Source organism: Leucopleurus acutus (assembly GCF_964270905.1).
Source record: "Leucopleurus acutus genome assembly, chromosome: 10".
In the NCBI taxonomy this organism is placed as follows: domain Eukaryota; kingdom Metazoa; phylum Chordata; class Mammalia; order Artiodactyla; family Delphinidae; genus Leucopleurus; species Leucopleurus acutus.
Window position 1 is genome coordinate 38,638,007 of NC_139153.1, and position 15,998 is coordinate 38,654,004.

A 15,998-nucleotide genomic window follows, 5' to 3' on the forward strand; every position below is an offset into this window, starting at 1 on the left:
CACCTTTATTCGTAGTAGGTTTTACTATTAATAAAAGATTAGCCTGACAGGGCACAGGACCCCTGGACTTTTGTCCCCAGATTTAAGGCATTGGCAGAGGGTTGACATGGCAGCTAGGGAGGGCAGGGGGCCCTTCTGCAGGGCTTCTGCAGGGCTCAGCCGCCCCCAGCTCAGACCCTCCCTGGAAGCTGCTGGGGATGCACCTCACGTTGCCTCCTTCCGGAGGCCTCTCTCTGTCCCATTTCCTGGGGCCTCATTAATTCCTCCCCACCTCACCCCGTGAGAAAGCAGGTCTGTGCTGAGCCTGGCCCAGGCCCAGAGCTGGGTCTCAGCACACCACTGGCTGGTTTGGGAGGCAGGGTCGGGGTGGAGTAGGGGACTCACCCTGTCCCCACCCTTATCCCAGGGAAAACGGCAGGGCAGGCTTCCATCACCATCCATGTCCCGGCTCCCACACCACTTTCCAGGAACCCAGGGACCATGGAGATCAAGAATATAAAGCACAGCTGGTCTTATGTATAATATTTATAAAAGGGGGCTGCCAGCCTCTCCATCCCTGCCCCAGATTGGCCCTTGGGGTCTCTGGCTCCCAGGGGCAGACACGTTCTGGGCCTCAGCTTCTTTCTTCTCCCAGCAGTGGAATGTGAGCTATGGCCTGGGCTTGGGGTGGGGGGAGTCCCAGCCTCCCCAGGACTGGTGAAAGACCAGGAAAGGGGCCCCTTGGGGTGTCCACACCAGCCTCACCCTCAAGCATAGGGTGAGGGGGTTCTGCTCCCGGTGGAGGGGATGGGAAAGAGGACCAGATTATCCAAGGGCCTGAGCCCACGAAAGGGGCCTAGGTGACAGAAGGAGGAAAGGCAAGCAGGCTGAGGGAGATGAAGCCCCAGGGTGCAGACCATGGCCCAGGAGCAAGGTGGCGGGATGACTGTAGGCCTAATTCAGCTCTTTGTGCCCCTACAGGCTATGCGACCTTAGGGGGCAGCTGCTGGGCCTCAGTCTATGCACCTGTGCAAAGATAATAAGGGGCTTGGGTGGGACCTGAGGCAGCAGGAAGGGGGCAGGGGTACAGCCCCACCTTGCTCCCAGCTCAGGAAGCTCCTGTAGGCCAGGAGCTCAGCAGGGTAGTGGCCCAAGGGCCTTGGTCCTGGCTCTAACAAAAACTTCGACAGAGAGGACATGGGGCAGGGCCAAATGCCATAGTGTTCACCACGTCTTTCTCTTCCCCCTCCAACTGGCCACTGGATGGGAGCAGGGGCTGAAGAGTCTGGGCAGGGGTAGGAGGACAAGTAGACAGAACAGGATGGGGGTCATCCTAGTGGCTTCCTCCATGCCGACTGGTCCCCGAGATCCAGTCAATAATGATGAAGCTCAAGCTCATGGTCATCAGCAAGAGGCCAAGGGCAGCAAAACAAAGGGCCTGTGGGGTCAGAAGTCAGGGTCAGGTCTGAGGTCAGGGCAGCCCCCTCATCCCCACACTAGCACACCAACCCCCAGGCCCTTCGCACCAGGATTTTGGGGGTAGATCTTGCAGGTTCCTTCTCTGTGGGCATGATGCGAAAGTAGAAGATGGCAGGGAAGATGAAGATGAGGCATGGGGCAGATGTGGCACCTGCAAAGAATAAGGCATGGCCACCACTGGCTCACGTCCACCTATTGGCTAAGGTTCAGGGTGGACCCTTTAATGAGATCAAACATTCCTTGATGAGGAAGTCTCGTCTCGAGACTCCACTCGAGAGCTGTCTGATTCTGGAGAGCCCATCAGCCCCTCCCCTTGTTCTCTGTCTACCAGGATAGAAGGCTAGTGCCTTTGGTGTCAGAAAACTCTGTCAGTGAATGAAGCTGGCAAAGAGAAGAGGCAGACCAAGAGACAGAGATGAAGTTTGAGGATATTGGGCCCCTGGGTATAGCTATTCCTGAAGGCTTTTCCATTAATTGAGCCAATACATTACTTTCTGTATAATTCATTTTGAGTCGGCTTTCAGACGTACAGAACCAAGAGTCCTGTCAGTGATATCAATGATACTCAGCCCCCAGGTCTGTGTGTTGGTCCTTGCAGAGCTGGGTTGCGGAGTCAATCTCCTGAGTTGGGTCACCCCAAAGACGTCTCAGAATTGTTTGACCTTACCACTCAGAGCCCCAACTGGGACAGTTGGACAGAACCCTAAACCTAGAGTCCCATGATCCTGGGGCCCAGTCAAGGCTCTCCACTTAACAGCTATATGGCTCTCCCTTAATCACTCTAAACTTCCTCATATGTGAGGTGGGGACAAGAGCCAATGAGATCCTTAGTGAAGGCCCCTGGACCCTTGGGCTCCATTCCATCCTCCAGCACCCCCAGCAAGGGTAACTGACTCGGTGGCTCTGAGCCCTCAAAATGGATTAGGAGAGCCTTAAGAACAAATCTCAGATGGGACGCCAAGCTGTGCACATGGCCAGCAGCCATCACTTAAACGTAGGGTACGAGCTTAGGAATCTGCCAGCGTTTGCAGAAGGGAAGTTCTCTGGGGCAGTACCCTGCCTCCATTCACAGCAGGGCCAGACCCTTACCGATGACCCCGAAGATGCCCAGGATGTTGGGGGCAAAGATGACCAGCAGGTTGATACAAGTGAGCAGGCCAACAGCAATGAGCACGTGCCGCAACCAGCTGAACTCGCGGTCCTGAAACAGCATCTGCTGGAGGGCGCGGCGTACCTGGGAAGCAGGGTGGGGAGAGTCATCAATCTGTTAGCCCCATCAGTCCCACCCCGCCAGTGGTCTGGCCACCTGGCCACTTGCACATTGGCTCACCGGAAACAGAACAATTGGCACTGTGAGTGTGACTGCCGTCAGCACGGCCACGCGCACACACAGGATCAGCACATCAAACGGGTCCACCTTGCTGTAGGTGTGCAGCAGCTCCGACTCCACCCTGTCTGTGGCAGGCAGGGAGGGTGGTCAGCAGGAGGTCCAGGGATGGGGTTGGGCTCTGAGCCTGGGTTGACCCTGACAATGAGGAGTGGCAACACACCTCCACAGCTGCAGGGCACAGTTAGGCATCACAGACCTAATGAACGCCTATAGTATGCAGGGTGCCATGGCCACTGGCCAGCCCCTTGCCCCCCAGCCTGGCCTCTGCCTCTGCCCCCACGGTCCAGCCATACCGTAGAAGGTGAGGTAGCCGAAGAGGGCGGCCAGGAAGTACATGACATACATGACGGCGATGGACAGGTTGGAGATGTGCTGCATCTTCCTCTTGGAGGGGCTATGGGGCAGCAGGGGAGGGGATTGGTGCCAAGCTGGGCCACATTGGGAAACCCCCATGTGTCCTGGGGTCTTTCTCTGGCACCACACCCTCACCATCTGGTAGCTGAGGGAGCCTCCTTCTTGCCCCCGGTCGCCCCTTGTGGCCGCCATGGAGACCTTGGATAAAATGACTTGGCTCCTGTCACTCTTTCCTCCCTTTAGGACCACATCCATTCTCCCCTGACCAACTCAAGGCAGCCCCCTCCCCCTCTCCCAGCCACGGATACCTACTCCTTGAGCTCTGTATAGATGGGCAGCACCTCAGGGTGGCAGACAAAGGCGAAAGCCATGATGGGGATCGTGTACGCCGTCTGGCAAAACAGGGATTCTGTGTCAGAACAGCCCCTGACACTCTCACCAGGCCCACTGCCCCCTCCCTGGTCTGTTGCAACCTGTGTGTTGAGGGTGAAGTAGCTCGGGGTGCAGAAGGCTGCGGCCTCCGTCTCAACCTGCAGCCCCTCCTCCTCCTTGATGACCTCCACGAGGCTGAAGTTGCCTGTCACGTTGGCTAAACTGGGGGACAGTGGGCAGGGCACGTGGAACTTTTTGTAGATGACCTAGGTGGGGGCAGGGAAGGATGAGGGTATCAGGGCCAGGCTAGGCTGCCTGTGGAGTCACTGTGAAGCCACATCTAGATCAGGACTGGAGGAGCTGCCTTCTGACCCAGGCTTCCCAGAAAGACCTGCCCCCCTCCCTCGACCAGCGTGGGGGCGGGGGGGGGGGTCACTCACTGCAATTAGGAAGAACACCATGCAGCTGAGAGAGAAGCCACTGGAGTAGCCTAGGTAGCCTGTAAAGTTGGGGAGGGGGGTGGTGAGACCAAAGGTCCCCTCCCATGCATCCCTCTAAGGCCCTGGCCCTGCCACACTCACCAAGCTGCCGCATCAGTGCCAGAGGCAGAATGACGATGACAGAGACCAGGATCACCAGGTAGTTTCCATTCATGTACCAGTCCCTGCAGGGATGGGAGTGGGGAGCCGATATTAGAGTCCACTCAGCCTCGGGTGATGGGGCCACCTGACCCCCAGCCGGGGTTACCCGTGGTGCCACTGAGTGATCTCTGAAGAATACTTGTCCACAGCTCTGAGCCTCCCTTTCCCCATCTGCAAAATGGGCCCACTCCCAACACTCTCCTGGACAAGGTGAGGACTAATACACTCAGCTCCTGCTTGGTAACCATTACAATTACAGTCACTGTGGTTGTTTTTCCTAGGACACACAGGTCTGGGTCCATCCTCCCCATGGAGTGGCCCCAAGGGGCCCGGGGGGGTGGGTGGGATGAAAGGACCTGGGTCTGAGGCATTTTCCATGGGGGTCTCAGGGACTTGCCAACCACCTGAGCTCCTTGTGGTTCCCCCCAGCATCTGCATCCTGCATCATCCTGCCCCACGCCCTCAATGGACAGTGGACACAGGGAGCTAAAGGGATGAGGAATGAGACCTTCCTTCAAGGGCAAACCCAAAGGCCAACTCCTTGGGAAAGGCCCCCAGGGCCTGGCGGCAGAATCCTGGCTGTTTCCTTCCTCCCAGAGCTACTTGCAGCCATGCAGCCTTTCTGCTTGCCGGGGCTGTATTGTCAAGGGCAGGGCCTGGCTATCTTCTCTGCTCCTACCCACAGAACATGCTTATGCCATGAGAACTGGCTAAACTGATGATAGGCAACTGGGACACTGTAGGCTTAATTTCTTGGTTGGGGCGAGGTGGTGGGGAGGCTAACACCCAAGCCACGGTCAGAAATAGCAGGAGCTTAGAGCTAAGTCTGAGGTTCTCAGGTGCTCTGTGCTCACAGGCTGGGTCCACAGCTAGGCGGGCCGGCTTCCTCAGCCTCAGACTACCCCCTGCCCCACATGGCCCTCCTGGGAGTCTTCCCCAAGGTGCTTCATAAACAAGTGTGCACAGAATGGTAGCTCTGCCGGCAGCTCTCTGCGCCCCACCTCCACCCTGTCTTGTCTCTCCCACTAGCCCAGCCTGGGCTCTGCTAGTGGTGGACATAGAGGGTTAGACTAGGGCCTCCCACCCTCACCCAGCCCCGCCCCACCCTGGGGCTCACGAGGTCCGCTCCTCCAGGTTCAGGAAGGTCTGTATGACAAGGGGCAGCTCGGACTTGATGATGTACAGGTAGCTGGACATGGCTGGGGGGAGAGAGGCAGGTCAGCCAAACCAGCCAGCCTTCAGCCTGTCCACCGTCCATCACCTGCCCGTCAGCCTCACCTCCGATGTTCTGCAGCGCGATGGCCAGGGCTGCCGCCAGCTTTCCTGGGGTCCCAAAGGCACGGTAGCCTAGCTGCTCATAGGCACGGATGCCTGTGGGGACAGGGAATCAGGACAGTCAGGAGTGCTCTCCCCAGCCCACTCCTCCCTGCTACAGGCCAGGTTTGGGGCTCACCCACGATCCCTGAGGACTTGAGTAGCAGGTGGATGGAGTAGCTGGAGAGCAAGGCGACGGCCGTCAACAGGAACCTGGGGAAGGTGGACGAAAAGAGGTCACTGGGGCTCCTCTGGCAGGCAGGGGGCAATGAGCTCCGGGAGGCCTGGGTGTGTGGGGTCTGTGACCTAGGTGTCTGGACCCCCAACATGTGTGGACGCAAACTCAGCAGGCCCCAGGGGTGGTGAACATCACCTGGGCTGACCCAGGGTGGCCATGACCCAGAAGGGACCCTCTGAGCACCACCTCCCCTTGAGATCTTGGAAGAAACATGTTTTCCATTTAGGCTGCAGGGCAGAGCTCTGAGGTAAGGACACGTGTACCCACAGAAGACCTGGCCATGGGGTTTATCCATCATGTGTAAATGTGGTAGGACAGACTCAGTCCTGTTAGGCTGGCCCCGTGTTGTCATCTCAGCGGGTTTACTGGGAAATGAGGTATATTTGTCTGGCCACGGCTGTTTTTTTCAGCTGTGGTTTGGGTTGAGTGTAAGTGCCCACCCACTGCAGCCTGGGTCTTGTGACAGGAAACTGGCAGGTCCTGGGAGGTCAGGATCGGTGGCCTGTTTAGGGCTCCTATCTTTAGAAGGTTTTCTGAGGGCACTCACAGGAAAAGGATGATGCCCGTATTGGCCATGGCGTAGGCGAGCCCCAGGATACCACTGCCCATGATGGCGTTACTGAGGTTGAACACTGACATCCCGAATGATGTCTTCCCCTCGAACTGCAGGCACCAGAGTGAGACGGGAGGGGTGGGATGAGTTAGCAAGTTGTGGAGGGTAAATCAGCATTCCCTCGCACCATCCCTTGGCCTCCCATCGCTGCCCCATAGCACCTCATTACTGCCCTCAAGCTCCCAGGGGTGCCCCCGAGCCCCTGACGGCCACCCCTGCTCACATCAGTGAAGTGTGGCTCCTTGCTGGGACTTTTTGGTAGGAAGCCTTCACCCTCAACACAGATCCGTCCAGGGCCCTCGACCCTGCAGGCACAGACCAGCCAGGCAGCTCAGCTCCAGCCCCTTGCCCTGCACCCTGCCCTGCCCTAAGCCATGAATGAGTCCCTCGCTCACCTCTGGTTGCCAGCCATGGGGGTGGCGACAGGGAGTAGCCCCTCCAAGTGTTTGCCGTTGGGTACCAACTCTACCATCTCCGTCTGCAGAGGTGCCTCCATGGCTCAGGGACCACCACCAGGAACACTGGCTCTCACACTGACGCAGTCAGAAGTCTACAGAGCAGGCAGTCCCCCTGGTTATCCCCGCTCCTTGGGCTCACAGCCCAGACTCCCACAGGAAGTGTGCAGCTGTAGCACACCTCCCAGAAGTTCACTGAGGACATACATGTTCATGCAGCTCTGCCTGCTGCCACCCTGGAACCTGCCATTGAGGGGCAGAGCTCAGATACCTGAGTTCTCCAGGACATTCTGAGGCGACACCTCAGCCAGTACCTAGCACTCCCCTGCCACATATACATACCGACCCAGGCAAGCCCTTGGGGCCTCAGTTTCACCATCTGTGAAGTAAAGCTCAGTTGGATGACCTAAGTTCAGAGCCCAGTGGTGTCAGTACCCCAGGAGGCTGAGTCCCAGGCCACCAGACCCCACTCTGGGGATGGGTCCTGGACTGATTGCCCCTTCCTGATATTAATACTGGGAGACAGTTTCCTGTGCGCTGTGTGCCAGGGGCCTCCTAGCCAACCTAGAATGGCGCTGCCCGACGGCTGGAGGCCTCGGGAGAGGGCGAGGGCTGTGGGCCCTGTTCCCAGCCACCCGGCGGGCTTTGCTGGCAGCCAGAACAAAGGTCCCTCTGTGGGCTGAGAGCTGGCGCTGGGAACGGCAGGCGCAGAGGCTACCCCCCCGGAGCCAGGAGGCCTAAGGCGGTGCTGGGTGGCTGGACACCTGGACCCTGCCCGCTTGGCTGCAAAGGGCCCTCCGGGGCCTTCCAGGAAATGGGTGCCCTGGGGCCCAGTTCTTTGGGCCACACAGGCCTCACCCTCCACACAGCTCTGGCCTCAGGGCCATGTTCTCTTTCAAGCCTCTCCTCCCCTGCTGGGGAACCCCCCACCCTTAGGTACCCACACTTTGAGGAGACTCCCCACTTCCTGGAGCCCCAGGTCAGGAACTCAGAACCTTGGCCAGCTGTAGACGGGCCTGGACCACTGGATCAGTCTTCCCTTCCCTGCGCTCAGGGCATAGCTCTGCTGGACCCCAAAGGGATCAGCTCCCCTCCTCCCCAGGCCCAACTCTGCCCGCTGCCCAGACAACTCGCTAGCCCCTCTCCCATCACTGGCGCTGGGAGCCACCTAGCCCATGCCCAGAAGGTACCTGGGCATAGTGTCCCCAGGATCTATAAGGACATCCTGAAGGCCAGATAGGCCAGCAGGAGATCTGAGGCCAGAGTGGAGACCAGGGAGGGGGCAGCACTGCCAGGCAGGTCAGCCAGAGGCTAGTCTTGATGTCATGGCACCCCCTCTACTTGGGAACCCTGAATCCTGCCCCAAATCCCCCATCCCCACTCCAGATCCTGAGGGTCTCAGGTCTGCTCCTGAAGCTGGAGCACCAGGGGTCTCAAACTCAGCATTCAGGGCTAGGGTGGGTAGGGGAGGCTAGGCTCAGGACTCGGGCCTCAGGCCACAGGCCCTGGTGTTCTGGAGGCAGCAGCCACACAGAACTGACCAGAGGACCTCCCTGCAATGGCCCCAGGCAGCCCCAAGCCAGAGTTCAGATCCTAGGTACCTCAGTCCTGAGTACCCCATACCTGGCACCCTTGGACCCCTCAACCTACCTCTCCTTCCTCTGATGCTGACATCTGAACCCTTCTCTCCTCCAGCCTGTCCACATAGGATCATGACAATTTGAGCATCTCTTCTAACGCCCTCTTCGCCTGGACCAGAGTCCCTAAGGTAAGCCTGTCTTCTTCATGCCCCTGCCCTGAGCCTCACCAACAGCACCCCTCCAAGGATACCAGCACCTGGTCTCCAGAGTCACTCCAGAGTGCCCCCTGGCTCTCAGCTGGGGTTGCCCTTGCCTGGCCTTCCGCCCGGGGCAGGCTTGGACAGGCCCTCCGAGTGTGCTGAGTCAGCAGCCTGGACAAAGCACTCTTCTCGGCCTTAATATTCTTCCCTAGTAGCCAGGCAATGCCTCCAGGGAGACCACAGCCCATGGCATGGTCATGGTCAAAGTGCCTGAGGCCCTGGCTCCAGGCTCCCCATCCCCTCAAGCAGGACCTGGGCCTAGACCTTCAGGTCTTGCCTATTACTCACGACCAGTCACTGCTGGGTCTCAGGCTGGCCTGAGATCCCAGAGAGGACATGGAATACCCCTCTTCAAGTGGCTTCCAGTCTGGAAGGGACAAAACCCACACAGACATCCCCCACCCTATGGCTCCTGCAGGGGAACCCCAGCACATAGTGTGGCTTTTAACCAAGCCACATAGTGCTGGGACTCAAAAAAGAAGAGAGAGGGGCATCAAGGAAGGCTTCCTGGAGGAGGAGGTGAGGGAGCCAGTTCTGAAATTCCAGCAGGAGCCCCCAGGATGTGGAAACAAGAAAGAGTATCTCAAGCAGAGTGCACAGCATGGGCAAAGGCCCTGAGGTATGGTATAAGGCAGGCTGTGAGGAGAGAATGAAGGTTCCGTGGCTATAGACAAGCCTGAAAGGGCCTTGAAGTCAAGGTCAAGGAATCTGTACTTCAGTTAGGGCAAGGCTAAGGGCTGGGGGGCCAGGGTAGAGATTAGTACTGGCCTGACATGTGGACCTCCAGGCATTTCCTGAGGCTGGCAGCCCATTTTTGACAGTTCCTGTCTCTCAGGCCTGCCGCCTGCCAGGCTCCTTTGCATCGGGTATCGGAGTAGACTCAGGGGATAGCCCCTGCCTGAGGAAAGCTGCCAGCAGATTCTGACCAACTGTGGGAAAAGCCCAGAGTGGACACTCTGGATCTGAGGCCTGACCTGGCCCTGCCTCACCATGTGACCATGGACAAAGTATTCCCCACCCAGGACCTCAGTGTCTTCCTGTCTTCCGGGGGTTCTGTGAGGTTTGACCAAAGGTGGGGACAGAGTGAGAAGCGTCCCTGAGGACTTCGCCCCCAGAGCAGACCACAGGCTCCCAGAGAGAGGTCAGGCTCTTGGGTGGGGAGATCACTGCGACCTTGGGCAGATCATCAGAATGGCATCTGTCATGGGTGTAGCATCGGTTCAGGCAGTAAATCGATGGTCCAGGCCACTGCCCTGGGGCCTGTTTGCTCTGTGGAGAGATAAGGGGGGGTGGGGTGCAGAAGCCATGGGGATAGCATAGCAGGTAATGCCCACCCACGCAAACATCACAGGGTGAGAATTCGTCAGGCACACCTCCTCGACAGGCGTTGAGTTTGGCTAATTAAAGATTTCGAGCTCCAGGAATCCAGGCCACCGTGGGGCCACTGCTTGTGTCAGCTGCTATGGGAAGCTCACCTCTCTGTCCCCACATCCAGGGCCTTGGAGCCGCCAGGGCTCTGAGCCCGGCTTTCCTCCCCAGTGATCAGGGACGTGAGTGGGTCTGCAGTAGCAGGCTAACTACAGGGAGACAGTCACACTGTCCTTCCCTCGGTTCTGTAGCCACATGTGCTGGTGGAGGCACAGACCCCACAGAGCTTGCTGCCATGGCCCCCAGGCTCCTTGTGCCTGGGCAGCCCTCACCTTAGCTCAGATCTCAGGTGAGGGGCGGCTGGCCTGGCTTAAGGGTCCACTGTGGTCATCCCTGGGGGCCCACGGATGAGGGCTGCCCCCAGTTCTAGTTCACCAGTCCTTACTTACCACTCCCCTCATTAGCTGAGAGAAGGTGTCCCTCCCTAGAGCCCCTTTGCCCACCCGCTTCTCCAGGTTTCAGAAGGATAACACCCTCCTCGGACAAGCTATCAGTTAACAGGGAAACTGGATTCAACAGACACATCTGGATTGTATGTTCTCAAGGCAGAGCCACAGAGATTGGTGTGGAGCTGATTGCTGAGGTCAGGGGTCTAGGGACAGGGTGTGTGGGCGGGTGTTCGGAACACGGGAGGATACTAAAACAAACCCCTTGCCCCTCCACCAGACCCACAACTCCAGATTTTGACCTCAGCAGATCCAATCTTCCATCCACTACTCCCCCATTGCCAACAACACCGAGTAAGTGGCTAGTGTGTGGCCAACATGCGGCTGGTACTGAGGGGGTAGCATGCAGGAGGGGAAGGCAAATGGTGCAGAGCACTGATGTGTTGGCCACACCAGCCCCTCATCCCCTAGCTCTCTGGCCCGGTGCTTCTGTGTTCCGGGTATCCGGAAGTGTCTAGGAGGATCTGAGGGCCCCAGCTGGGGCCGGAAGATGGACTTTCCTGTGACAGGGTACATTTTCTAAACCTAACAGACGCTTAGCATTGGGCCTATCCCCAGACACCTAGGCCTCCCCTTCTGCCCACCCCTGGACCCTCCTTGCTCAGATTGCCCCCAGTGGAAGCTGCAGTCGGAACCTCTTGCCTCAAGACTGGGCCAGAGCCAGCAGCAGCCCCCCGCCCCCCACTGCCAGCCTGCTGAGAAGGACGTGCAGCCCGAGGCTCAGCTGAGGCAAAGGACAGGACATCACGTGCCTGCGGCCCCCCCAGGGGCAGGGGAGACCCCGAGCCAGCCAGCCCATCCTCCTCCCTGCTGACTCGGAATCCCCTGGAGGCAGCCAAATATTTGGACAGCCGGACTTCTGGCCCCAAAGAAAGCTGGAGCGGGGGCCTGGGGCAGCTCAGGACTCACTGGAGACCCCGATGGGGGGGCAGAAGGCAAGGTCAGCCCAGAGGAGAGGCGCCATCCAATGTCAGGAAGAAGCAGAGAGAGTCAGAGGGAGGGAAGAGAGAGACAGGGAGAGAAAACACACACACATGATATCTGTGTCCATGCATACTGATCCAGACCAAGAGACAGGCACGGGGAGATAAAGAAATGCAGACAGATCTAGAGGGACACAAATAGAGAAGAATACACAGAGAGATGGGTGGATAGACATTCAGACAGGGAGACAGACAACCAGATAAGTGAGAGACAGATCGACAGAGATGGCCAACCATTTAGAGATAGCCAGATGGAGAAAGAGACAGAGAGACAGCAAGACAAGACAGAGCATCCCAGAAGGTGCAAGAAGTAGAGGGAGCCAGAGGCCCAGGTGAGGGGGCAGCAGGCCCAGTGGGCACTGCAGGGATGCCACAGCATTTCAGGTTCCTACAAGGGCAGGTTATGCTCCCATTAGCCAGGTGCAGACATTCAGAGGGTGGGACTGAGCCCACTGGGGCCACAGGCCAGGCCCAGCTGGAAAGCTCAGAGCCCCCTAGTCCAGCACCCATGGCTTGTCTACCCACACAATAGGAAAGGTATACGGAGAGGACAGTCAGTTGAAGTGACCCCCATCCTCAGCAGCCATGCACGTGTGCAGACGTGCTGGCTGAGAGGCTGTGTACAGGACGTGGCCCGCAGAGCGGAAATTCAAATCCAAGCCACCCCAGGCCGCTGGCCGGAAAGCCCCTCCTGCCCAGCAGCTGGTCCTTCCCTTCGGCCCCCAGAAGCCCTGCCTGGTCCTCTAGAGCGCCCCCACCATGCATCTGTCTTATCCAAAGTCCAACCCTCCATCCACCAGATTGAGTGTGCACAGGCACACAGTAGGTACTCAGTAAATATTAAATGAATAGAATGGGTTCAAGGTCTTTGGCAAGCCTCCACCCCATTTCACCTGCTCCAAGTGGCGCCTGGCTCCCCAGCCATGTCTGCACTGGAACATCCTCCTGCAGTGCCCCTATCCTATTATGGTATAGACTGCACATCCCGCCCCAGTTTTCTGTGCACACAGATGCCAAAACTGTACCTCTCTTGTAGCCAACCACTCCCCCAAAACATTTTCCCCCTCAGACTGAGTGCCTGCACCCTGCCCAGCCCAGACTTTCAGGGTGCACTCAGTTCGGCTCAAAAACCTTCCCTGCCCCCCACCCAGAGACCATGAACCACCCAGCTTGTCCTGTTGCACCTCAGTTTCTCCACTTTTCCAGGGCTCTAAGGCTACTTGCTAGGGCAGCAGGCACTAGGACAGGAGCAACCAGCTCTCATGCTCTTGCCACCTGAAGCCTGGATGGGGGGCGTGTTTGTGACATGGGCCCAAAGAACCAGTACAGAACAAAGGGTGGCTTGGGAAGCCAGTGAGGACAGTGGCTCTATGGGCCCAGGCAGAACAAAGTTCTGAGATGTACACCCCCACCCTCCCCAGGGACACAGCCCCCAGCCCTCAACCTCAAGGAGTCCGAGATTCTCATTAATGATCCCAGCATTCCAGCCCTCTTAGGGATGTGCCAGGCCTGGCCTCATCCACCCCTGATTTTTCCCACCTTTGGTGCTTCCTGCAGGAAGCCTTCCATGTTTGTGCAGAACCTCCCCCTCTCAAAATGGACCTGTCCTTGGATCTCTCCAGCTTGCTATGCTCCAGACTGAGAACCTCTGAGGCATTTGCTTCCTTTCCAGAAGGAAGTGAGCCCCCATACCAGACTGTGTACTAGAGAGGAAGGGCCCCTTTCAGGTCCAGCACAGTGGCTGAAGGCAGTCATGGAAGGAAGGACAGGACTGGCAGGCTGAAAGAAGGATGGGCCTGGGTCGAGGTGGCTCCCACGGTGCAAGGACCTTTGACTTAGTCTCCCCAGACCTGTCCCAAAGCCTACACCTGGGCTCAGGGCTCAGGTTACTGTGGGGGGGAAAGGATGGATTACCACAGGCCCCGCCCCTGGCCTCCCCCTCCCCGGGTGTAAACAAACGCACGCACTCGCTGTGGCCAATCGAAGGGGCCAATCGGGTGGGGGCGGGCTCCTGCAAACCTAGTCCCGGTCCTTTCCCTCCGCCCCTGAACGCACTGTCAGCTCTAGGAGCTCAGACCGAGCCTCGCCCTCAATCCAGGGAGCCACGCTCGCCCTGTGCCCGCCGAGCCCGCTGGCCTGGCTGCAAATGGCACGGACTCTGGGACCAACATGTGCCACGCGGCCCCTCAGGCAGCCTGGCCCGATCTGCCCTCAAGCCCCTGCCTAACGCAGCGGGATAAATATACCCTGACGCCCGGCGTGCCAGCGGGCCGATTTGCTTGTCAGGCGCCCGTCGGGGCAGCGCTCCAGGGCCTGCTCCCGGCCCTCTTAGGCCCCCCTCCGGGCCCTCTCGAGCTCGCGCCCTTGGACCGTGCCTCGGGAAACCCATCGCGTGCCACCCTAGCCCCCAACAAGGCGTCCTGTGACCCCAGCCCTGGGTGCCGCCGACCTCCTGCTATCCCGCCCGGCCCTGCGAGAGGCCCCAAGACCACGAGGTGCTCCTCCCAGGACACTAGCTCAAGCTGGGAGCTGGCGGGTCCCCAGACCTGCGCCTGGAGCGCTCGGGGCTTTGGCTCCCCGGAGGCGGGGGCGCCTGCCCGGAGCCAGGGCGGGCGAGGGGACCTGCCCAGAGCCCAGCTCCGGACGCGAAAGCGGACAGTAGGGCTCCGCCCGCTCGGTGCCCCTGGACGGGGGGTCGGCGCCCCCAGCAGTACCTGGCCTCGCGGGTGAGGACGCGCGACGCTCCGCTCGGGCCGGTGCTGTCCGCTCTGCTCCCGGCTGAGCGCAGCGGCAGGGGATGAAGGGCGCTCGGCCCCGCCCCCGGCCCGCCCCTGGCCCGCCAATCCCCCGCGGCCAGCAGGAGGAGGGGCAGGTCTGCGGAGAGGCGGGGGCCCTCCACTGGCCTGGAGCAAAGGGGCAGCCCGAGCGCTAAGGAGCCTTAGGAGAGCAGCTGCTGCGGGAGGGGCTCAGTTGAATCTTGTTGGGGGAATGCTTTAGTCCAAAGCAGATTCTCTTTGAGGTCTCTGAGCGCCCCCTAAGCCCTGAAATGCTCTGCCCTCACTTCCCTCAAGCCAGAAGGGGCTCTTCAGCTAAGAGGAATGGGAACAAGGCCATGCTTAATCTCAGCGAAGGATGCCTTGAATGGGGGACTTTCACATCACTTAGGCACAAGATGTCTTTTCTGCCTGCCTCACCCTTCCCAAGCAGAGGTGGGATAGGGTGAGGACAGGAGCTCCCTGCATCAATTCTGTCTTCACCCCAGATACTCAGAAGAGATTGAGGGTAGACAAGGGTAGGGGCAGTGAGGACGGGGCGGGGGTGGGCAGAGGGTGCGGGAAGCAAGTCTTGGAGTCTTGGCTCATGCTGAGCCTTGTCTGGATCTCCCTGGCCATGCCCTCATTTCCTTATTTCTAAAGAGTAGGAGAGGGGCTTCCCTGGTGGCGCAGTTGTTGAGAGTCCGCCTGCCGATGCAGGGGACACGGGTTCGTGCCCCGGTCCGGGAAGATCCCACATGCCGCAGAGTGGCTGGGCCCGTGAGCCATGGCCACTGAGCCTGCACGTCTGGAGCCTGTGCTCTGCAACGGGAGAGGCCACAACAGTGAGAGGCCCGCGTACCGCAAACAAAAACAAAAATAAAGAGTAGGAGACAGCTGTGTCTGCCCATGGGAAGTGGGGCCTGGGACTTTGTGCCTCAGGGGAAGGGGTTTTAGGGTGACCCCACCTGGCTGAGGGCTCCTATCCCACCCCTGCCTGCTTCCCACCCAAGGCCTTAGTACTCAGAGGTGTGTGGTGGGTGTTAAGGCCCACCAGCCCAGGAGCAACCAGCAGGGAGCTGGGGGAGGCCTTGACCTTGGGGGTGAGCTGGGGGGGGTGTTTGCAGAACAGCTGTGTCCCTTGCTTCTCAGCCACTGGCTCTGATCCGATTAATCCATGGCCTCTGCTGTTCCTAGTCAAGCTGGATGTCTCTGTGTCATGTCTGCCCCCCTCCCTGGTATTGGGGAGAATGCCCTCAGAGGACAGGCCTCACCCCTTCCCTGTCCTGGGCTGGGAGTCAGGACTCCAGGATTCCCTTCCGCCCGACTCACAGCACCCCCGCAGCCAAGCCCTAGCGTACCTCAGTTTCCCTCTGCGTCACAAGGAAATGGCTCTGGCTTTTCCCCTGGCCTGAAGGCAGTGGGTTAAGGGGAAGCTGTGAGCCAAGGGGACTCAGCTTTGGCTGGGAGAACCAGGGGATGGGAGGACTAAAGAGAAAGGCATTGGGATGGTGGCAATCCTTGAAAACCTCAAACCATCTAAGCTCCCTCCCTGCTGATGGCTGAAAACTAGGAAGGGACTGGCTCTACCCCTTGATTTGGGGCTGGTGTAATCCCAGATCACAGCTTACTTTGGTCATGAGAGACCCTAAGATTCTCACCCTTTGAAGGGGCTTGAGGACTGCCTGTGGGACAGAGTCAGATAGGAGAGGT

General features: G+C 59.0%; 1 protein-coding gene across 4 annotated transcripts; it reads right to left on the reverse strand.

Annotated features, from left to right (window-relative positions):
* Window positions 1-14,308, reverse strand: SLC38A3 (solute carrier family 38 member 3). 4 transcript variants are annotated; one of them, XM_082848229.1, is made up of 17 exons: window positions 14,247-14,308; window positions 9,849-9,944; window positions 6,776-6,930; window positions 6,604-6,685; window positions 6,315-6,430; window positions 5,669-5,742; window positions 5,494-5,586; window positions 5,333-5,414; window positions 4,156-4,238; window positions 4,015-4,073; window positions 3,676-3,840; window positions 3,515-3,594; window positions 3,142-3,242; window positions 2,789-2,913; window positions 2,548-2,692; window positions 1,506-1,609; window positions 2-1,417 (listed from the first exon to the last, which is right to left on the reverse strand). In XM_082848229.1, the coding sequence occupies exons 3-17, from the start codon at window positions 6,874-6,876 to the stop codon at window positions 1,313-1,315; spliced, it is 1,515 nt and encodes a 504-aa protein (XP_082704355.1). In that variant the 5' UTR covers window positions 6,877-6,930; window positions 9,849-9,944; window positions 14,247-14,308; the 3' UTR covers window positions 2-1,312. The 4 variants fall into 4 exon arrangements, with proteins under 4 accessions (XP_082704357.1, XP_082704355.1, XP_082704356.1 ...); XM_082848230.1 differs by lacking the exons at window positions 9,849-9,944; window positions 14,247-14,308 and adding an exon at window positions 9,701-9,828; XM_082848228.1 differs by lacking the exon at window positions 9,849-9,944 and having other exon boundaries at window positions 3-1,417; window positions 14,247-14,307.
* Window positions 14,309-15,998: the final 1,690 nt, after the last annotated feature.

What these genes read in the sequence shown, in the direction of transcription:
- SLC38A3 (XM_082848229.1), bottom strand. Translation starts at nt 6,876, where the DNA reads ATGGAGGCACCTCTGCAGACGGAGATGGTAGAGTTGGTACCCAACGGC. An exon ending in CGCGCTGCAGAACATCGGAG is followed by an intron (nt 5,415 to 5,493) that starts GTGAGGCTGACG and finishes CTCTCCCCCCAG; the next exon opens with CCATGTCCAGCTACCTGTAC. An exon ending in GATCTACCCCCAAAATCCTG is followed by an intron (nt 1,418 to 1,505) that starts GTGCGAAGGGCC and finishes CTGACCCCACAG; the next exon opens with GCCCTTTGTTTTGCTGCCCT.